We start from the raw sequence: 20,880 nt of genomic DNA on the forward strand, positions 1-20,880 counted from the left end.
TGTCACCTCGATGCTGAGAAGAGTCACAAGACCCACTATGAATGCCTGAGGCAGCCATATTTATATGTCGCTAGAGCGAACCAATCAAAATTTATAGCAGAAAGGCGGTCACCACATAGCCGGCAGAAAAATACCACACTACAAAAAAAAAAGCACAGCTGACTCGCTCACCTTCCTTCTCTTTTCTCTTTTCTCTTCTCTCAAGCGTCGCCCCCTTCAATGCTGCGTTTCTTTGCTACAAACAACAGAAGTAAAGCCAGTCCTCGGACTTCTTTACACACTGTTTTATCAAAATGCAAATGAGAAATTCGGAGTATTCTTCAACCTTTCCATCGACTCTTTCTCTCTATATAGAGAGAAATGAGTCGAGCTGCCCGTGAGGGTCCAGCGCGATAGGTAGCGCTCGCATAGTGTTTACACTTTAAACGGCATCAGAAACTTCGAGGGATTTTTTTCCCTCATGGGAGAGCCGGTGCGAAGATTGTGTGTATACAACACTTTAGTGCAATACGCAGCATATCCCGACTCGTTCTCTTTTTTCTGCCGGTTCAAAGTGTTACTCCTTTGTCATGAAGGACCTCTTTTGAGCGGGTGGATTGGAGGATGGGATATCATTCGATTCCGATTATTCTGTTGGGGGCGACGCTTCACCCTTTTTTTTTTCTAATGTGAGTTTGGTCTATTTATTGTTTGAGCGGGGTGTTTTCTTCGCTAGGAGATCTTTGCCAGAATACTACTAATTATGTTGTGATACCAAGGGCCTTTGTATATAATTTATCTGCACATGTATAGCATGAGCAAACTCGACACTTATGACCCAGCTGTGATCTCAGTCTTTTCGTCTGATCTACTCGTAATAGTCGATGCGCCAGACCTGATGTAAGCCAGCATACGTACATGGCAGTGACGCCCTCATTACTGATGTAATTGAATATGGAATATTGATACACTTCTAAATCTTCCATTACCAGTATTCATGAGTAGAATCAACCAGATAAAGCGCCAAATGAAATATCATTGCGCCTCAGATTATAGAAACAACAGGTTGTTCGTAACTAGCGGCCTGGTCTGGATCACGATCAACGCTCGATACGGACCATTTCCTTCCACGGTCACCAGTCTTTTGAAAATATCGTAGAATAACCATTACGCCGATGCGGAAATGAAAGCAATTAGTCCTCCTCACCAATCTGTAGCAGAAGTGTTAGTGAGGCTTTGTCAGAATACAGACGGATGAGACAGACCTTGGGAGCAAGAAAGAACCGCAAATGACCACTGGCAGCACTGCCAGAACTGCCTGAAAGACTATATTCCACCTGCAGAGGCACTTCCTGAGACAGGCAGAGCTTAACTTGATGCGAGAGAGCGGTGGCCTTGCAGAAGTTGACAAGGTACTTGAGAGAGAAGGTCAGAGCCACAGGCTCGGTGAGTTGGATAGAGACGTTTTTGTTTGGGTCCTCAACATTGGTGTGTTGGCGGATGGTCACGGCGCCGTTGCCGATATCACCTTGGCAGGAGAATTTGATTCCTTCCTTTGTGGCCTCGATGACAACTGAAAGAAATATTAGTATCAACTCAAGGAAGGGAGAGAGCAGAAAACATACCAGACTCGGATAACGCATTCAAATCCCGGCAGATACGCTGAAACTCGACAGAAGGCATTTCAACTGTAGCGGCATAGTCTGTCTCGGGAATAGCCAGATGTTCTTGATCAATATCCATAAGCTTAATATCATACTCGCTCAGACGATCGGTCTCGGAGCTCTCGAACATAAGGTTGACCACGTCTGGAGAATCCTCTGCCTTCACTGTCAAGATATCTTCATTCTGAGCGGCTCGTAGAACCTTTGTCAGCGAGAGAAGGTTGATACCCAGAGCGACGGTACGATCGCATCGGTATGGGCTGAAAGCCTCTGCGTTCAGGAGCATGGACACAAGCGCGACGTGTGAGTTGTCCATGGCTTGGAGAGCGATTCCGGAATCATTACAGTCAAAGTTGCAGTCTTGAACGAGGTCTTTGATGGCATCGACGACCTGTTTTTATCGTGGTCAGTGTATCTCTACCACTGTTTAAGAGGGATACATACCCGTTTGAGGAGGCCAGCCTGTTCTAAACGCGCTTCAAACACTGCAACACATTAGTCTTCAATACTGCACGCGATCAATCAGGAATTCAACCAACTTTTGAATGTGCTGTTCTGTGTACGAGGCGTAACTTTGCTTCGTGATTATCTCGAGAGATTTGATTATGATGATGGAAGAAATCAGGTTGTAACTTGAGGTGAATAAGAGACTCGAGACAGGATAGTGTGTAGTAATTGAAAGTTGGAGTGTAGTGTAAAGAAATCACTGTGAGGGGCGCGTTGGTGGGGATTATATTGGCCTGTGTGACGCGTTTCGCGTCGTTCCTATGTTACCCTTTTCAGCCTAGTGTATTGTGCTGTTATTGGCCAATCTAATTTGTACTCTCTACACATCTTCACATCCTCATCTCAACCTCAATGTTTATTTTGTTAAAGACTTTTATCACGAAGAATAATTTGTTGACCAGTTACGCCAGTCACCTAAGCCTGAATGACTTCAAAAGCTGAAGAAATGGAGGAGAGCACTGACTATGCTGCCTGTTTAGCTTGAGCCTCTGCGCTATCCTATGGCCAATCAGGTTCATGACTCCTCGACCTTCAGTAGAAGGAGGAGGGAAGCAAGTCTAGAACCAGGGTATCCGATCTGTCTGTCTAGTCCATATGGTCTTTGAATTTCATCAGAAATATGACGCTATTTCATGTTGCGCACAGTTACCTTCAAGCACAGCCTCACCTCCAACAGGGGTCACTAGATGCAGCCATTCAGAGCTTGCATTGAAACAACACAGCCCGCTCTAGTGCAGTGCAACATCGATTGATGATCATGGTATCTGCACTAGCCATCCTTCAATCTAATATCAAGCAGTGCAGGAATCAAATTCTCGGACAGCTTTCTCGCAATAAATAAAGATCAAGGCTGTCAATGGTTGATGTTTCTCTTCTACCACCATCGGCAAGATGGATCCTCTGTCTGCCTTGGGTGCTATCAGTGGAGCGCTTCAAGTCGCTCAAATCATTGGCCAGACCATCGCCGGTCTCTCGTCTCTTCGAGGAAAATACCAACATGCAGACCTCACCATTCGTTCAATGATAGGCGAATTATCTACAATCAAATCTGCGATCACTCAATTGTACGACTGGACAAAATACAATGTAGAAGTCAATTCGAGTCACAGAGAATATGAAGATTCTCTCGCTGTCGCAATTGACAGTTGCAGTGCGATTATGGAAGTGATTCGGGACAAAGTTGCTGAGCTGACTGCTGCCAGTGCGACTGGACAAGCCAATATGCCCACTCTCACATTTAAGGCTCGCATTCAATTGCTATGGAATGAAGATCTAATGAGAAACCTTGAAGAGCGATTACATAGCCAAGTTCGTGCCCTTAACCTGTTGTTACAGGCCTGTCAATGGTAAGATTTGTATGAATCGGTTCTACGATCCTTTCTGATAATCATAGTCGGTCTTCGACAGAGCAATTGGAACTTCTCCGGAAAGTGGAAAGTCGACACATAATCCAGAAAGTGGCCGACGATACTGTGACTCTTCGGAGTACGATCAGCAGTGTTGCTAGCTCTCAAGTTGACAGCCTTTCAATCAACAGCCGGAGGTTGTCGTCTGTTGGTGATACGGAATTTGAATTTGATAGCACTTTGATGGCTACTCTCCCATATCAGCGTCCGCGGGTGCAGTCTCAGGTTGTTCAAATGCAACCAATTCTGCCCCAAGTTGAGGCGAATATAGACTTCGAATTGCGCCGAGGAGTGTCTATCAGCACATCCAATTCGGCGAGCGACGAAGGTTATGCCAGTAACAACGTCACACCGAGCCAATCACTGTCACCGAATACATCGCTACATAGAGGCCAATCTTTAGGCCCAAATGATTTGATCATGCTAAATCACGGGCGCAGTAAAAGCGTATCCTTTGGAACACAACAGACGCAGCAAAATCCTGATGTCCGTCGTTGGGTGTCTACCAGTGACGCTACTACATTGCCCTCCACCATAGGGTCAAAGCGAGAGAAGTTTTTGTCGAAGCTGAAACGGCTAAACACATCTAGTCGAGCAACACTATCACCCTCACTGCGCAATGCAACCATCAACCCCATTGTAGGATCAACAAGGGCCCGACGAGGCCGTGAAAGCGGATTTACCACGAGCATCGATCTGAATACACAAACTGGACGCAGTGCCCCAGACATCGTCAAAGCAGCACAGTCTGGTGCACGCTATGATGTTGAACGATTGCTAGGAAACGGTCATGATATTGAAGAGATTCATCTACATACCCGACGTAATGCCCTTATGGTCGCCGCCCATTGTGGTAAGGACGATATTGCTGCATTGTTGGTTCAGAACAATGCGCAGCTGAACCGCTCAGACGCATCAGGTTCGACGGCGCTTCACCTCGCAGCATCTCGTGGTCACGTTAGCGTTGTGGAGCTCCTTGTCATGGAAGCAATAGATATCGAGGCGGAAACCCGGCTTGGAAGAACAGCGCTTTGGGTTTCAGCCAACAACGGACATTGGCACACAACGCATACATTACTTGAAAGCCGTGCAAAAGTGAATGCTCGAGCTGATAATCAAATGACTGCCCTGCACGTCGCGGCTCGACAAGGAGATGTCGAAATTTCCAGGTTGTTAGTGAGTTACGGTGCAGATATTGATGCAAGAGATGCGTCCATGATGACAGCTCTACATTATGCATGCGAAGGTGGCTATGTAGACGTCGTGGAACTTCTGCTCAATAATAAGGCGGACATAGACGGCGCGGGGAGTGAACGGAAAACGCCACTAATATGCGCTGCAGCGAACGGGAAGCTGATGGTTGTCCAGATGCTTCTGAGACGGAAATCGAAATTCAGAGCTGTGGATGAGGGTGGTATGACCGCTCTTCATTGGGCCGCTTATAACGGACATGTTGACATTGTCGATTACCTGGCCAGTCAGTCGCGCAGTTTCCTGGTATTAACCAATAGACAAGGGAGAACTCCGCTGCATCTTGCAGCTATGAATTCGCAGTTCGCTGTCGTTGAATTACTAGCCCGGAAAAATTGTGTTCTGTATGCTAGATGCGCGGCTGGTCTGAATGCATTGCATTACGCTTGCAAGGCGGATAGCATTGAAATTGTCCGGCTGCTTCTCACATATGGAGTGGACATTGAGAGCGAGATCGCTGTCACGCAGCAAAGACCAATTCACATATCAGCAGGCGAAGGATCGGTAGGATTAGTCAGACTGCTGTGCGAAAAGGGCGCATCTCTAGAAGCTCGAGACGCCGAAGGAGATCGAGCATTATGCGTGGCTACTAGACACGGCCATGTAGCGGCAGTACAGACTTTATTAGATTTCGGTTCTCCATTATATCTCCGCTCTGGTGTTCGATCTTGCGACTCGCCGCTCTGCTTGGCTGCCAAGGGCGGCCATTTACCAGTTGTCGCGCTACTTATCAGAAGCGGAGCACCTGTCTTGAGTAAAGATGAATTGGGATGGACACCATTTCGCTATGCAGCATGCTATGGACATCCAGAGATATTAGAGGCGATACTCGCAGCCGAGCCGTCAGCGATGTCTCCTCTAGAATCTACTAATTTCTCGCCGGATACGGTTGGCATGGCTTCGGGAAGATTAGAATTTGCCCCAGACGCGAATATCTCAGCAGATCGGAAGAGACGAGTAACGGAGATACTCAGTCGGTCACGCCAACCATGGACAGATGGAATGTTGAGATCTCCAGCTGGAAATGCGATCACTCCTGCCCCTCGTGTGGAGTCCGACTATGACCATTACACTGTTTCAACGCCAACTCGTCCTGCGAATGCACATCGTCGTACTCTCTCGATGACACCTAATATTCCAGCTCCGAGCGAACTACCTGGGACTTTGGAACAGGGTCTTCCGAGTAGTCGATCCGCGACACCGCCTCACATGCACCGAGGTGAACAAGAAGCTACCGCCACGTTATCTGCTGTTTCCAATCAACCCAGAGTCTTTACCCAAGACACCCCATCTCAAGGATATCAATTTCACACCTTCAATCCTTCTACAATCTTACCAGCCGACAGACTAGCACAATCATTAGCCCAACTAAATTTTCAACTTGACGAAGCGGAGACCACTTCTTCTCACGCAGAAGTAGAAGACGAAGAGGAGACACACGAAGAAGAAATTCCTGAAATAGCTGAACTAGAAGGCACACTTCCTCCTCCTTATCATGCTTATTCTTCGCCTATGCTCTAGGAGCAGTAGCCATCAAGCGTCATTGTGACTGCTATATACCAGAGACATAAATATAATACATATACGACGTTACGATCAGTACTCCTGATCTGTTCTTTCGGGCTTTCTGGATATTATACCCATCGGCGTTGGGATCTGTTTGCAAGTATTCTTTGGATTTAATGGTATCTTTTCTTGAGTGCTAAAAGAATCAAAAGTTATACCTAATAATATAATCCAGTCCATAATACGAGAGAAAAATTCATAGCCATAATCAAATTACAAATCATGTATTATGCCTCTTGGCCTGCTTATCCACATCCCAAACTGCATTTGTATCACCACCAACTCCAAGCCCAGCGGTACTCTCATCACTCTCCTCACCATAATAAACATCCGAATCATCAAAAAAAACAGCCGACTGACGCCTCATTTCATCCATGACACTACTCCGTCGATGATGAGACGGATGCGGATCCGACAACGACGATAACGGGTGACCACGACCGCTCGGAACTTGAAGATAATCTTCCGACGATAATGCCTCTTCATTCCCTTCCGTGGACGGTAAAGTGACTATTCTCGTCGCTTCGTCGAGTTCATCACCTTCTCGTGTCTTATCGTCGTTATGGTCGTGTCTCCGCGAAAGCAAAGGCGAAAGTTCATGATTCAATCCACTCCTCGAATTCTTCAATAATCCCAGCATAATCAAATTCTCAATCTTCATCCGATTTTGAATAAACTGTATCTTTGGAAACGCGCTTTGTTGCCCCACATGTATCATACGCGCAAGTCTGTCGGGGGATGGATCAGACAAGATATTCCAAAAATCCGAAGGGATGGATTTCGGCCATATGGTGATTGTCCCGCTGAAATGTTGGAGCCAGATTTGACTCCAGTCTTGACCTAAGGGTCTCGGGAGGAGCTCCAAATGCCGAAGGACGCGGAGCCATTTGTTTAGGTCGAGTTTGATATATTGCTCTACCGCGGAACCCAAAAATCCGCCTCGCCAGCCGCGTCCCTTGCGATGGGTGACGGGACGACCGACTGATCCCCGAGAACTGAAGAAGAAGAGATTTATGTGCGGGTTTACCTGAGAGACGATTGTGAAGTTGACGTTGAAATGCAAGTTGAGTGCTTTGACGGGGATGTCTGTGCGGAGACTGCCGTCTTTCCATTTGTGGCCGAATGAGTAAGGGGATAAAGTGTTGTCTTTATTTTTCTTCATCAAGACCACGGGGTTGAGGATACCCGGTACCGCGGCGGAGGCAATTACTGCGCTCCAGATGACGCAGTCTGGGGAGGTGAGATAGTTGGCCAGGATGGTTGGTGAATGCGGGTCGGATGGGACGCAGGAGACGTTGAGAATTCGCCCTGTACGCTCAAACGCTTCGCGAAAGGTCATGGAACCTCGGGTGAACCAACTGCACTGTCTGGCCCAGTCAAGGGTATCAAATCGAGCACCCGTCTTCCACCAGCGTTTGACCCATGCGGGGAAGTTCTCATGACATGCCTTGATGCGGTGCGCCAAGGCTGGAATGAGCAGTTGCTTTAATTCTTCATCTGTCCTTGTAGCTACCAGGGCTGCAACTAATGCTCCTCCTGACGTTCCCGTGATGATCTCAGGCAAAACGCCATTGTCTAGCAGAGCCTTGACCACACCGAAGTGGTAATAGGCAAAAGTGGCTCCGCCAGATAGACACAGGGCGGTCCGTCCAAAGTTTGTGTCTAGATGGCGGAAATGGCGATATTTCACTTCTTTGGTCAGGTCGCGCGTGTTGAGTAGCCACTCCAGACATAAATGTACTTCGTCAATATATTCCTGCACCAGATGTTTGGTGCCTGAATATGCCTCACTGTAGAGCCTCGGGTTCTCAACGCCAACAAAATTATTCTTGACGCACGCCTCTAAAAGTGAACGCAAATCTTCCACAGCTTCATTCGGAAGATGTCCATTCTGCGTCTCGTTTTCAACCTGTCTCCTCAACTGTCTGAGCTGTTTCACAACTTTCCTCACGGTCAAGTGATCGTAGTACGCATATTCGTCGTTTTCCTTCCACTTCTCATTACCCAAATACGTATCCAACTCGTGTGCCGCTCGCAACCAATCCTCATAATTGTGGGTGGAATGAAGTGCCCTCCGCAACTTCTCCCGTCGACCGGTCCAGGTGACGAAATGTTCGTAGAGATATATGTACAATCGGGTGAATACATATACAACACTCAGAATCGCAATCCATGCAAACACCGTCACCAAAAAAGGGTACTTCAAAAGCGCGTACAGAAACCCTTCGCGCGTTTCGTCCTTGCTTCTTCGAGGCGTCTTCTTTGGTGTGCTAGATACAGTACGCGATCGGAACGGTCGTCGTACCCGCTGCCGAATCGGACGCCAGTCATTAATAGCCACTAGAGGCTCGACTTCGGGGGCACTCAGCGCCTTTTCGAATGCTCGAAGGTCATTATCTGTGATGAACTCTGTCTCGTAGTCCGGGAGAAGGGACGGATCATATCCCGGTTTGAGTGGAATTGGATGTGAGGACGTTGAAGACGAGGATTTGTCGCCGGCGCTCATTGTCATCGTAGAGGAAGGGGCATGGTGTTTTGGTTGTTACTGTTCTACCATGGCGAGAAGGGGTCGTCGCATGTCGTGAAAGGATGTTGAGTGAGTGAGATGACGTCGTCACATGGTACGCCACGGCTCAGTGGGGCCAGCCACGATGTGGAGCCGTGGCTGGTAAACCCTAACCCTGTTATCAGTTCCGTTAACTTACCTGAGATTTTAGATTAGACAGCCAGCAGTACAGAGTACGTCAATGCGCATTACAGTCAGAAAGAGAGTCTAAAGGACATCCGGCAAATACCAAACACGGCCAAATACATTCCCTTCAACCTTGATTCTCAGCATATCCACAGCTTGAACATCAATGCGTCATCCAGATAACCTTCTGACAGAACCATCGTCATTCCCCATAACGAGATGGCGATATATTCATGCTTGAAGCCGAATGTGGTGTGATACTACGGATTAGAGTTGGGGATTTCATTTATTCCGTCGGGGCCGTGATTGATTTGTTGCTACGTCAGAGGCTCTATAGCAGCCGGCGGATATGGCAATCGTCAAGAGATAGAATCCACTCTTAACAAGTTGTCGCTTTGGATATACACCAACCGGTCTATTCCAATTCAGACGAGTAGGTAGTGGTTGCATGAATATCATCGCGGGGTGCTTTGTACCCCTCCATTCTTATCAGACAAAATTTTGAGGCGATAAGAGATCGGCGTAGAACAGTGGCAAAGGGATCACCGACTAGTACATAGTTGCGGTCAGTACCTAGGCTGGTAAACCAAAGCAGTCATGTGTCTTTTCTGCTTTCGTAGTGAGCATCTCACCTTAACCGGAGAGTCGAAGTCCAAGCCAGATACGGAAAAGTGGCAATTCGCATCAACTATCAGGTTGGCTAAGTACGTCGATCATGCGGTATGTACGGAGTACCACTAAGTTCACTAACCTGAAGTAACTTACGTTAACTTAGTTCAGTTAACTTAGTATCATTGCTTAACTAATCGGTTACATGCGGGAGGGTAGGTTATAACGGAACCATGCAAGGAATATTTTATCTCGGATACAAGGAATATCCCGGTCGAATGCGGAGACCCTAACCTCTAGCACTAGCTAACCTCGAATGTCGTAAATGAGGTTATTCTCAGATGCATCCACTTACAGAGTAGATGAACTGGTGATCTGACCATGAGTGAGGCTTTGCCTTGGACTTTCCCAGTTGGAAGTTGGGTTATGCTCCACTCGACAGTCAAAATACCGTGTCACTCCAAAAATGCTCCGGACTCGGAATAGCATCACAACGGACTTGATTGGTTGACGTGTCGAGATAAAGTTGCGCTGATGGAACGTGCAGGTCACGAGACCTCGACTCAGACGACTCTTACCTAAGTATTTGCGAATATGTTAAGTTATAAGTTGACCAAAACGATGACCTGAAAGACAATCCGACTGATCCAAGACACCAAGATGCTATTCACAGCTGAGATGTCGCTCACCGCCAGTTGATCAAAGTCTAAACCTCAAAATATCAACAGTGACCCTTGGTTCATATTCAACATCCATGGATATTTCCCGTTCCGAAGGGAGGGTAGATACACCAATCAGGGATACAGAAAGATGAAACTGCTGTCCTCGGTATGAGAGAGAGACTGGCAAGAATTGCAGATCCACCAAGGAGATGTCCATACGTATGTATGGATGTACTATGTATGGATGTACTATGTATGGATGTACTATGTATGGATGTACTATGTATGTATGTACTATGTATGTATGAAGGGATATGGACCGGCCAATCACCCCTCAACCCCGGCAATCGTAAATCAATTGGCATTGCTCATGATGCGTATATATATACTTTATATAATATATATATCATATATATATACATATATAAGAGAATAAGAGAATAAGAAACTTTCGATGCTCGTCCTTTCTGTTGGACGGCACAGGTGCAGACTGCAGGTGACCTGTGTGAGAGCGGCCAATGATGAGCGCAGCAAGGGCCTGCGTTCATACCAATCAGTCGCCCCCGAACGAGCCGTTGTGCTTCGAGGCGGCACAATTGACCAGTCGGCGAGTCGGGACGAGAGACGAGTGATGCGGGGCTAGCTGATACTCTTGGTGATGCTTTACAGAGTAGCTGATATTTCTATACAAATCCTCCGTACAAATACGTACTCTGTAATTGTGTCGTTTTGACTGATTGGCTAATGTACCCGTGGTTCATCTTATCGCGGGCTGTTTGACGATAGAGACGACCCACGGTACCGATCTATAACCGTCACAGTATGTATTCTACACTCCGTACAGAGTACATAGTACAGAATAAAAGAACATCGAAATGTCAGGGTGCACCACGTTCCACCCGTGGCTGAATACAAAAGTAACGTGCCAGATTCTCATGGAATCAGCTGCTGTCATTGGTCGGCCGCTGACTAGCTAACGTTAAGCGATACGTACGCGTGGACAATATCAAATGGACAACTTCACGGCCTGAGAGTCGAATACATATGTGTACGCCTATCTTATTGACGAGGCTTGACGATAGTAAATACAATACTTTGACACGGACCCCGGGTTCTATGCAGATTCAGTCAAAAGGAAGCTGACTAAGCCGAAGAGGATACGATGGACTACGCAGTAGATAACCAACAAAATACCAAAGTATGTCAACACGGATGTACAGAGAGAGTACAGTATGAAATATCGTAACTCAGTCATCCGATCAGCAGAAGGATTCGTCGAGCTGCAGCACATCGGCACGGGGTCTTCGTGTGTCGAAAGCGACAGAGAACCCTTTCTGCGAATAAGATGCCCGTCAGAAGCCACCCGTGCGTATTAGCGAGAGCGCTATCAACACCGGCGGAGACACTAAGCTGTGGAGGGGTGTGTGCACGCCATACTATCAAATCTTTTTGCTGGGAGACACCGAGGACGGAGTGCATACATAGTACGCCGTACATAAAATAAATAAATCTGCATGATAAGTTATGGATACCTAGCTAACTCCACTGTCCATGTAACTCTTTTGATTCCCTATTTTTCTTCGCTCTTCTCCTTTATGCGACTGCATATCACTCTTGCAGATATATACTACACCCATATTCTGTCGCAAATAAATATACAGCCCGCGTCGCGCTAGGCCAAAAAAACTACCCCTCCCCCCTGGCTCGCTCGACATTTGTTTCTGCTTCGACTTCAATAATAGCGTTTCGTTCTGCTTACGAGAAACGCAACATATTTTTTATTTTTATTTTTATTTTTTTCTTTTTCGTTTCTTTTTTTTGGACATCTCTTCTTGATTTTCTGCTGGCTGAATATCTCGCTTCTGGTCACTCCTTCAGTCTGAATCAGTCATATCACTTCTCTCCTGCCGGTTAGTCGATCGCGAGAACTTCGAAACCTTCGACTGCAAGGGCGAGACAACGAAACAAGGCACAGCTAGTCAGCTCCACGAGACGAACACCAGATTCAACATCATCTGAATTTATCACTTAATCCTCAGCGCCCTTTTTTATATCCTTGCCGAGACATCACACTCGAAAGCGCAGGGTCTCGTGAACAACGCGGAAGGAACCTCGTGGGCGCTTTTATAAGCAGGTACAGCCTCGCTCTGACTCTTCCTTCCACCTTCTTTCCGGTTTTATGATTCTGATTTTTCCTTCCCTTTCCCCTCTCCTCTTCTTCTCTTCTTTTTGCTGACGTTGTTTTTCTCTTAGATTTATTACACCTGGCAGCACCAGCGAAAATGTCGACGGGACTCTACGGCCGTTTCTCCTGTTTCCCTTGAGCGCTCGACTTCCAGCGCTCTGTTGGCCGGATCCTGTTGCGTCGGGTCAGGCAGATATAATCTCCCCATAATGGAGAAACTCAACTCGGAGGATGGTCAACTTTTCATAAAGGTTAGGCCCACTTCATAGCGGCCTCCAGGCCACTTGCTTACTCTTACAGAATCTCGCCAGCTTCGTGCGAACTCATGAAAAGGCCTTGGCCAACGCCCTACAGCTGAGACGCCAGTCCGTCCCCTCCAACAACTATGCACCATCTACCTCATCTACCCTGGCCGCCGCCCTTTCCTTTGGCGCCTTGAAGTTCACCTCGCAGAATGTGAAACCAGCCAAGCTGACTCTCACCCCACACCACCTCTTTTACCTCCTCTCCCAGTTCGAGGATCTGTCCATCGCGGTAGGCTCCATGAATGTTCGCCTAGAGAACATCCATAATGACTCTTCCTCCTCGTATGTGTCATTCCTGAACCAGCCGCGTCGTTCCCGCGGTGATCGCGACTCTATCCACTCCGTATCCAGTGTTCGTAGTGTCATGTCGGGTATGAGTGCTGTCTGGTCTTCCTTTGGACTCGGATCGAAAGATTCTGCCACCAAATCTGAAAAGGCAAAGGCTGCTTTGGAAACCGACCTTAAGTACCTGTATTCTGCATTCACTAAGATTCCCTGTTTGCGTCTCGCTCCGGACCGTCGAGCACGTCTCATTCGCGGCTACGAGGAATTTCCCCTGGATACGGCAGTCCCGCTACACGCCTTCAAGAATCTGAGTGCTCTGGAAATCATTGACATCGACTTCCGCTCCTTCTATGGTTGGGATAGGCTGTCTGAGCAACTGCGGACATTGACCTTGAAACGAGCAAACATCAACGACCCTGCTGACTTGGTGACCAAGATCGTTTTGGACGACGTTGACAAACGTCGACGCCGCTCGTCTAAGTCTCATCCTTCCCCCATCCCTGGCGGCAGCATAACACCACAACCGGTTTACAAATATGATTACGCTAGTAACACTAGTAACGATCATAAACCCGTCTCGGCTCCGGGATCTCCTAGCGTTAGCAGCAACCTGGCGACCAGTACGAGCCCCAAGTCTGTGCCTATGCTTCGCGCAGGGTCTGAAGGCGAACGGGGACATCGTCGAACCGGCAGTTACTCTCCTACACGACCACAGACCGCGTCGCGACAGCATACTCAAAGCCGCCACTCTCGGGGACATTCGGTCAACAAAGTGGCACGGTCTAGCTCGGGCAGCTCAAATTCCAGTGAGGTTTCTCTCCATGGAAACCGTAGCTCTTCAAACCTCTTAACTGGAGTCTTGCCTCCGAGCAAATGGCGTTTCCTGCGTCATCTCGGACTGGCTGACAATTCTTTGACAACCTTGTCATCGGACTGTTTCTTGCCAGTTGCCAACACATTGCACTCACTTGACTTGTCCTCGAATCTGTTCGCGGAAATCCCCGACAGCTTACCCTCGTTGGTCGCACTACGAGCCCTGAACCTCTCCAACTGTATGATCAACTCACTGCGATCGATATCAAAGAACCCGCTGCCTGCCATTACCGCTCTCAACCTTCGCGGAAACCGATTGTCGTCGTTAGCTGGAATTGAGCGACTTCTTTCTCTGGAGCGTCTTGACCTCCGAGACAACAATTTGACGGACCCTACTGAAATTGCCCGACTGACCGGCCTCCCTGAAATACGAGAGATCTGGGTCTCGGGCAATCCATTTACCAAAACCCATTCGAATTACCGGGTCACAATATTCAACCTCTTCCGTCGCACTCCTGGATTTACCGAAGACATCTTAATTGATGCATCAGGCCCAGGATACACTGAACGAAAGCAGTTGGTAGACCGCGCTGCTGAGCCGGAGGCTGCACCGGTTGTCCGACCGGTCGACCCCGAACCTGCGAGAACAGTGAGCAAGGTACCAGCGCCAGTCCGTCAGGAATTGTTGTCCCAAGATACTGCGACGGCGGCGGCGGCGGCGGCAGCAGCAGCAGCATCATCAACAACAACAACAACAACAGAGACAACAGGGAATACACAGCACAAAAGAGGCAACCGTCGACGTATTGTCGACTTGTCTCGAGAAGAATCCGTAACGCAAGTTTTCACTTCTCCTTCTTCTCAGGACAAACCCTTACCTCCTGATCCTCCAGTTCTGGTTGATCCATTCACCGCAAGCGGGACGAGACCGGAGAATGCAACACCTGCTGATGTTGAACCGGTAAAAAAGCCAGTCACTCAGTCTGTGTCTCAAGACCAGAAAGTTGTACCGGCTAAGCAGGATAGTAGTATAGATTGGAACACCAATTTCAGTCTGGGCGGCGAGACCAACATCTTCCGGCCGAGACTAGAAGCTGTCCCTAACAACAATAACAACAACAGTGGCTGGCTTAGCGTGCTCCATGAGGGGAACTGGCAGACGCAACCTTCCAGACCGCAGGCGAATATGTCGGCTGTTCCACGGACCGGAACGGTGTTTGACGCATCTCTGATTCGACCGGATACTGTCAGTCGTCCTGAGAGTCACTTGCTCGTCAGTGGGCGGACAGTAGGATGATTTCCAAACTTTCCTACATACAACATTGCCGAGGCGTCGGTTATTACATATACCCATGAATTCTCAAAGAATCCTTATACCCTTGTCTTTGGACTATTGACTGTATAATTTGCATATGCATTTCCGGAGTTGTTGTTTGTCTTTTTTTTTTTTTTTTGCTTCGTTTTCTGGGAGGGCATGTTTTGATGATTTAGTTTGTTGTCCATCTTTCCGTCTTGTTCACAAAAAATAGTTGTTTGCCTTGTTACTATTTTTCGATTCAATTGTTTTAGACCGTGCGTGTTGTTCCTTTTTGATAGCTCGTTCTTGTCTCCTCTCATCGATGGATGGTATTATCAGGATGTTCGGTTGGGCTATCTGATTCTGCGTTACTGCCTGCTTGCTATACAGAGAATTGCTTTGTATATTTAGATATGATAGCTATGAATGATGGATTCTGATACCAATACTACCTTAGTAATATTAAGTAAGTATCATTCAAGTACCTAGCCCGAAGAGGTATCCAGCCAAATCTATGCAAGTGGCTCAGTGGCTTTTCTAGGCGCCTATGATTTACAAATCAACTCGTCTTATTCTTCCTAGCATGATGAAATATTTAAAATTCGAGCATTAATCATATCAACTAGCTAGCGTCTGTTTCTTTTTATATCCCATCCATCTGCCCACTGTAAAAGTTTTGTGGTGTGGTTGTACCTGACTGGTCTCCAAATTGTGAGTCAAAGCGGGCGATCAGTTCTAGAATAATAAATACATAGTACAGTTAGATAGAAGTGGACAGAGGTAGATAGTGAAGTAGGTATCCATTATCAGAAGAGGGGGGATAGAGGGGCTTTTTCTTTTGTCCCAAGTTGTCGAGGAACAGAATCTAGAACCTGATGGGTTGCGTGTTAGGGTAATTCGCCCATTGTAATGAAGGTACGCGAGTGTCCGTTGTCGGATGTGGTATGGCTGTATGGTCTGTCGTGTAGAGAGTCTGGATAGAGGTGGTAGAGGATTGGGATTGTCTGAGGATAGAAGAATATGTCGGTATCAATATCGATTTGTATGAGATGGATGTATAGAATTGTTAGTAGTAGAATGGATTTAAGGAAGACCGACCAGCGCCTTCCTGTTGGTGATTAATGCATTAGATTATTCATCCGCCCCTCCTCCACCTCTTCTCTCCTCGTCAATCAATTCTCCCTTTTCATCTCTCTGCTCTTTTATCACTGCAACTTCTGGTCTCCTGTTTTACATTGCAATAAACTCACATCGACTACCGGCCTAACCCCTAACGTTCCGTGCCCGACGAATCCACGCGTTTGTTCTGGCCCTGTCTGTCGCCGTCTACCCGCACGCGCGCCCTTGAACCACCAAGAGCAAGACTTGTCTGTCTTTCTTCTCCTTCTGCCGCCTACCCTTTCGACTTTTTACTCCTTCAACACGCCACCCATCGTGATTGATTCCATCGTCCACAATACTCAAGGCGAAAGAGGAGAAGAGAATATTTGAGAGTGAAAGAAAAAAAAAATTTTTTCACACGAAAAGCTCATAGATTGTTTGCCCGTCGATTCCCTATCGATTCGAGCGAGGCTAAGGGTCAGGAAGAAAAGGATCTCCAACCCCGACTTTTTTTTCTCTCTGTTAACTGCTATTGCACTCCTACAACTGCTTACTATCGTCGTTCATCACACGTCTTCGGCGCAGGATTCGATTGTGTCTCGATCGGATTACCTCTTGGTTCTCACCCCATCTCGTGTCTGTCCATTGCAGAGAAAAAAAAAATTGATTCGGGCTGGTTGAGGACTTGAGAATTCTAACTTTGCCATTACTATCTTGTCTCTCTTTTTAAAATCTATCGAACGGAGCCAAAGTTCTTGTTATCGAGGCAGGCCTACTGGCCTATCTTTGCCGACGTTTTTGATCCAGCTGTTGCTCGCTTTTCGACTCCACATTTATCTGGGAGGCTTTATTTCTTCTTTTCTGCCGAGTCTCGATTTTTAGGTCAGTCGATTGTTGTCTCTTTGCTTAGGTGGCGCGTCTCTTTCGCGTTTTACGCCCAGCCGACCGACGTATTACTAACACCTCGCAGATTGGTCGAGCGACATTTTCTTACTTCGTCGTTTCTCTCCTCCTCCTCTCCCCTTCCCCACCTAATTTCTCTCATCACCGTACGTCATGGCTGATCAAGACGTGGATTTGGATTCTATCATTGATAGATTGTTGGAAGTGAGGGGCAGTCGGCCTGGAAAACAAGTGCAGTTGCTGGAGTCTGAGATCCGTCATTTGTGTACCAAGGCTCGGGAAATTTTCATTTCACAACCCATTTTGCTCGAGCTCGAAGCGCCCATCAAGGTACGTTCTTTCTTGGGAATGATGTCAGAATCTCATTTGGCGATGTAGATTTGCGGTGATATTCACGGTCAATACTACGATCTTCTACGTCTGTTCGAATACGGTGGCTTCCCTCCCGAGGCAAACTATCTCTTCCTTGGAGACTATGTCGACCGTGGCAAGCAGTCCCTCGAGACCATCTGCTTGTTGCTTGCTTACAAGATCAAATATCCCGAAAACTTCTTCATTCTCCGCGGGAACCACGAATGCGCCTCGATCAACCGAATCTATGGCTTTTACGATGAGTGCAAGCGCCGATACAACATTAAGCTGTGGAAGACTTTTACGGATTGCTTTAATTGCTTGCCTATTGCCGCCATCATTGACGAGAAGATTTTCACTATGCACGGAGGTTTGAGTCCAGATCTCAATTCAATGGAGCAGATTCGTCGTGTGATGCGTCCTACTGATGTAAGTTGTTTCTTTGGTCTCTTTTGGTCTCTGGTTAGGTCATGTGAATGGGGGTTAAAAAGAAAAAACTCTTCTACAAAGGAGGACGAGCCCTGGCTCAATCTGACACGCTGACTTTAATAGATTCCCGATTGCGGATTGCTCTGTGATCTTCTTTGGTCGGATCCTGACAAAGACATCACTGGCTGGAGCGAAAACGACCGAGGCGTTTCGTTCACGTTTGGACCAGATGTTGTGTCTCGATTCTTGCAAAAACACGATATGGATTTGATCTGCCGGGCCCACCAAGTCGTCGAGGACGGTTACGAATTTTTCTCGAAACGTCAGTTAGTGACTTTGTTCAGCGCTCCCAATTACTGCGGAGAATTCGACAATGCCGGGGCGATGATGAGTGTGGATGAAAGCTTGCTATGTTCATTCCAGGTTTGTACCTTGTCTCTAGAAGTATTGTGGGCTGTGCTAATTGAATTAGATTCTGAAACCAGCCGAAAAGAAACAAAAGTACGTTCACGGGGGTATAAGCACTGGCAGACCCATCACTCCTCCGCGAAAGCAGAAAAAGAAGTAAATACGAGCTTTTCCATGTGCAGCAGGTTCGGACGGAAATAAGAACAGCAGATTGACAACTTCGGTTCAACACGCCAATTCCTTGATTCCTTATCCTAGCGATTCGCCTTGACCGACCGACTCAACAATCGACTTTACGATCGTGTATTCTCGATTCGACCGAACGACCAGACTATTCATTAATTACATCTTGTTTTACTATACTCGCTATCCATCGATCTGGTCCCGTAATCGCCTCCCTCCTTTTTTCTTGAGTCGGATCGCATCAGGTCTATACTAATGGTAAATGTTTTGACCACGAAAACACGAATTCCTACCACGCATGAACATTTGATATAGTCGAATAGTTGTTATTTGGACTGAGAAGAGAGAACAAGAGAAGGGGTTTGGTGGGTGAAGAAAAGGAAGAAGAAAAGATGAAAGGAAAAGGAAATCTGTTGAATTCGCAAGTTACTCGGCGATGAGTGTATGTGTGTGTGTGGTTCTTTTTATGCTCTCAAGTGTGTGTTTTTCTGTGTGATGTCATGCGATCGATGCAAGTGCATAAGATATGGACATGATGGATATAGGATAGGATAGGAAATGGGGATCAGCTCTTGGTTTTTTCTTTTCGACTGATTTAGCATTTTCTTTTCCTTTTTCTTTTTCTTTTTTGCGCGTGTTGGTTTATTTATTTATTTTTTTTCTTTTCGATTTCATCTCTTAGGTTAGGTTAGGCTGATTTCTATGGCATGCAATACCATGTCATGATGCTTCAAATTCAATCCGATTTAGCTACCAGGTACCGGCTCGTACGTTGTAACCTGACACTGAAGAGACTGGTATGTACTTCTACATACCATCCACCAGAAATCTTCTCTTGAGTCTTGAATAATTTTGATTTGTATTTGATTGTATGATTCGCTTCCCAAAACGACACTAACATTGTAAACAGCGATAGAAAAGAACAAGGGAACAGTACGTATCAAGACAGGAGGACGAAGCAGAAGACACGATTGGGATAGGTTTGGGGGGTTTATCTAGATTAGGTAGCTGTAGGGTTTGCTTTGACGGATAGCTTAGTGCTAGATCACGACAAAATGGTTAGATGTGATAGTCGAGAAGGGGATTACACATATTGCGAAAGCCATCTGATAGCTTCTCCGTATCCTGCATCATATCAGTAACCCTTCCTCAAAACACCAAAGGGAAGAAAAGAGAGGGGGGAACATACCCTGCCTCATAACAACGCTACACATAAAAACCTCAATAGGCCTAATCCCTTCCAAGGGAACCTTCCCTTTACCCGTCGTCTGCCACAAACCCATATGATGACGCAACTCATCCTCACTCACAGCGTCGGGGTGATCAATCTTGTTTCCGAGAATGACAAAGGGGACTTTGGAGAGTTCTTCCATTGCAAGCAAGGCGTCAAGTTCGGCTTTGGATTCGGGGAAGCGTTCGTGGTCTTTAGCATCGACTAGGAAGACGATGCCGTTTACTTCGGGGAAATAGTCTTTCCAGAGGCGGCGGGCTTTTTTTTTGGGCAGACATTAGTTAGGAATGATAGGAGGGATGGGAGGAGGAGGTACCTTGTCGATGACCACCGAGATCGAAAGTGGTGAAGCGGTTATTTCCAATGGCTAGTTCCTCGGATGCTTTGTATTGTTGTTAGTTGGTTCACTTCCTTCATTATCATTCGCATTGATGAACGTACTTGGGTGAGAAGTAGGTTGGAGAATGGCCACTCGATCATTCTGTTATGATCGTCAGCATCAACCCATACAAGCCCAGACTGAAGAATGTGTATACCTTCAACATGTGCAACAGGGTAGTCTTTCCAGCATTATCGAGTCCGAGGAACAAAAGTTTGGCATGTTTGTTGAGGAGGCCCAAGGATGCCAGGATGTCGTAGACTATAATATAACAGTTATCAGTTAACCGTCTTCTTGTCCCGTCCATCTCCCTTCATCCTTGCATTGTGCTAAAAGAGGCGATGGATAGAATCCTACTTACACCAGTTGATAATCCACATGATGTCTCTCAATCGTCGAATAACCTCGTTCCTTTGAAAAAATCCCTCTCACAACTCAAATTCGTAAATCGTTCGTCTATCGTCGTACTTCGCAATCGAGGAAGAGGAAGAGGTCGTTGATGTTGTCGCTGACGTTGCCTGATAAGAAGAAGGAACCTTGGAATAAGGTCGAGTTAGTTAGCGAGGTGTCGGACGTTGATTTGTCCAGACCAATAAGATCTTGACTAATGTATGCCTTGTTTATCAGGCAGAAAGATTCGGCCCGTCTTATTGCATCAACAGATTGCCACTTGG

The 20,880-nt window shown here is 46.9% G+C and overlaps 6 protein-coding genes across 8 annotated transcripts, besides 6 other annotated features; 3 read left to right on the forward strand and 3 right to left on the reverse strand.

Moving 5' to 3' along the window:
* Nucleotides 1–895: 895 nt before the first annotated feature.
* On the reverse strand, nt 896–2,293 carry TSTA_018950 (proliferating cell nuclear antigen (PCNA)). The gene is made up of 5 exons (XM_002484018.1): nt 2,183–2,293; nt 2,088–2,128; nt 1,605–2,034; nt 1,245–1,552; nt 896–1,190 (listed from the first exon to the last, which is right to left on the reverse strand). Coding segments are annotated over exons 1-5 (798 nt in total). The 5' UTR covers nt 2,184–2,293; the 3' UTR covers nt 896–1,172.
* A 748-nt stretch (nt 2,294–3,041) lies between these two features.
* TSTA_018960 (ankyrin repeat protein) lies at nt 3,042–6,328 on the forward strand (the record flags this gene model as incomplete). Its single annotated transcript, XM_002484019.1, has 2 exons — nt 3,042–3,496; nt 3,544–6,328. 2 exons carry the CDS (start codon nt 3,042–3,044, stop codon nt 6,326–6,328), a joined length of 3,240 nt encoding a protein of 1,079 aa, XP_002484064.1.
* A 265-nt stretch (nt 6,329–6,593) lies between these two features.
* Nucleotides 6,594–8,928, reverse strand: TSTA_018970 (Patatin-like serine hydrolase, putative; the record flags this gene model as incomplete). The annotated part of the gene is made up of 1 exon (XM_002484020.1): nt 6,594–8,928. The coding sequence occupies exon 1, from the start codon at nt 8,883–8,885 to the stop codon at nt 6,594–6,596; it is 2,292 nt and encodes a 763-aa protein (XP_002484065.1). The 5' UTR covers nt 8,886–8,928.
* Nucleotides 8,929–10,545: 1,617 nt separating this feature from the next.
* Nucleotides 10,546–10,643: a microsatellite.
* A 71-nt stretch (nt 10,644–10,714) lies between these two features.
* Nucleotides 10,715–10,763: a microsatellite.
* Nucleotides 10,764–12,111: 1,348 nt separating this feature from the next.
* Nucleotides 12,112–12,134: a microsatellite.
* A 596-nt stretch (nt 12,135–12,730) lies between these two features.
* TSTA_018980 (Leucine Rich Repeat domain protein) lies at nt 12,731–15,663 on the forward strand (the record flags this gene model as incomplete). The annotated part of the gene is made up of 2 exons (XM_002484021.1): nt 12,731–12,772; nt 12,822–15,663. 2 exons carry the CDS (start codon nt 12,731–12,733, stop codon nt 15,219–15,221), a joined length of 2,442 nt encoding a protein of 813 aa, XP_002484066.1. The 3' UTR covers nt 15,222–15,663.
* Nucleotides 14,625–14,659: a microsatellite.
* Nucleotides 14,662–14,693: a microsatellite.
* A 746-nt stretch (nt 15,664–16,409) lies between the features above and the next one.
* TSTA_018990 (serine/threonine protein phosphatase PP1, putative) lies at nt 16,410–19,722 on the forward strand. 3 transcript variants are annotated; one of them, XM_002484024.1, is made up of 6 exons: nt 16,410–17,204; nt 17,293–17,555; nt 17,604–18,005; nt 18,129–18,428; nt 18,478–18,506; nt 18,596–19,722. In XM_002484024.1, the coding sequence occupies exons 2-6, from the start codon at nt 17,379–17,381 to the stop codon at nt 18,612–18,614; spliced, it is 927 nt and encodes a 308-aa protein (XP_002484069.1). In that variant the 5' UTR covers nt 16,410–17,204; nt 17,293–17,378; the 3' UTR covers nt 18,615–19,722. The 3 variants fall into 3 exon arrangements, with proteins under 3 accessions (XP_002484069.1, XP_002484068.1, XP_002484067.1); XM_002484023.1 differs by having other exon boundaries at nt 18,599–19,722; XM_002484022.1 differs by lacking the exon at nt 18,596–19,722 and having other exon boundaries at nt 18,478–18,580.
* TSTA_019000 (small monomeric GTPase SarA, putative) lies at nt 18,610–20,726 on the reverse strand. Its single transcript, XM_002484025.1, has 6 exons — nt 20,568–20,726; nt 20,364–20,467; nt 20,269–20,308; nt 20,144–20,209; nt 19,786–20,085; nt 18,610–19,721 (listed from the first exon to the last, which is right to left on the reverse strand). The coding sequence occupies exons 1-6, from the start codon at nt 20,584–20,586 to the stop codon at nt 19,681–19,683; spliced, it is 570 nt and encodes a 189-aa protein (XP_002484070.1). The 5' UTR covers nt 20,587–20,726; the 3' UTR covers nt 18,610–19,680.
* Nucleotides 19,198–19,262: a sequence feature (T-rich).
* Nucleotides 20,727–20,880: the final 154 nt, after the last annotated feature.

This window comes from Talaromyces stipitatus, genomic scaffold (assembly GCF_000003125.1).
Source record: "Talaromyces stipitatus ATCC 10500 scf_1105507295549 genomic scaffold, whole genome shotgun sequence".
Taxonomy (NCBI): Eukaryota; Fungi; Ascomycota; class Eurotiomycetes; order Eurotiales; family Trichocomaceae; genus Talaromyces; species Talaromyces stipitatus.

Excerpts from the sequence above, each read along its gene's own strand:
- TSTA_018990 (XM_002484022.1), top strand. The coding sequence starts at position 17,379 with ATGGCTGATCAAGACGTGGATTTGGATTCTATCATTGATAGATTGTTG. Across the intron at positions 17,556-17,603 it reads AGCTCGAAGCGCCCATCAAG|ATTTGCGGTGATATTCACGG; the intron begins GTACGTTCTTTC and ends TTGGCGATGTAG. Across the intron at positions 18,006-18,128 it reads GTGTGATGCGTCCTACTGAT|ATTCCCGATTGCGGATTGCT; the intron begins GTAAGTTGTTTC and ends TGACTTTAATAG.
- TSTA_018950 (XM_002484018.1), bottom strand. Across the intron at positions 2,035-2,087 it reads AGGCTGGCCTCCTCAAACGG|GTCGTCGATGCCATCAAAGA; the intron begins GTATGTATCCCT and ends CGATAAAAACAG. Across the intron at positions 1,553-1,604 it reads GAATGCGTTATCCGAGTCTG|TTGTCATCGAGGCCACAAAG; the intron begins GTATGTTTTCTG and ends TATTTCTTTCAG.
- TSTA_019000 (XM_002484025.1), bottom strand. Across the intron at positions 20,210-20,268 it reads CCAACCTACTTCTCACCCAA|CATCCGAGGAACTAGCCATT; the intron begins GTACGTTCATCA and ends AACAATACAAAG. Across the intron at positions 19,722-19,785 it reads TAGCGTTGTTATGAGGCAGG|GATACGGAGAAGCTATCAGA; the intron begins GTATGTTCCCCC and ends GATATGATGCAG.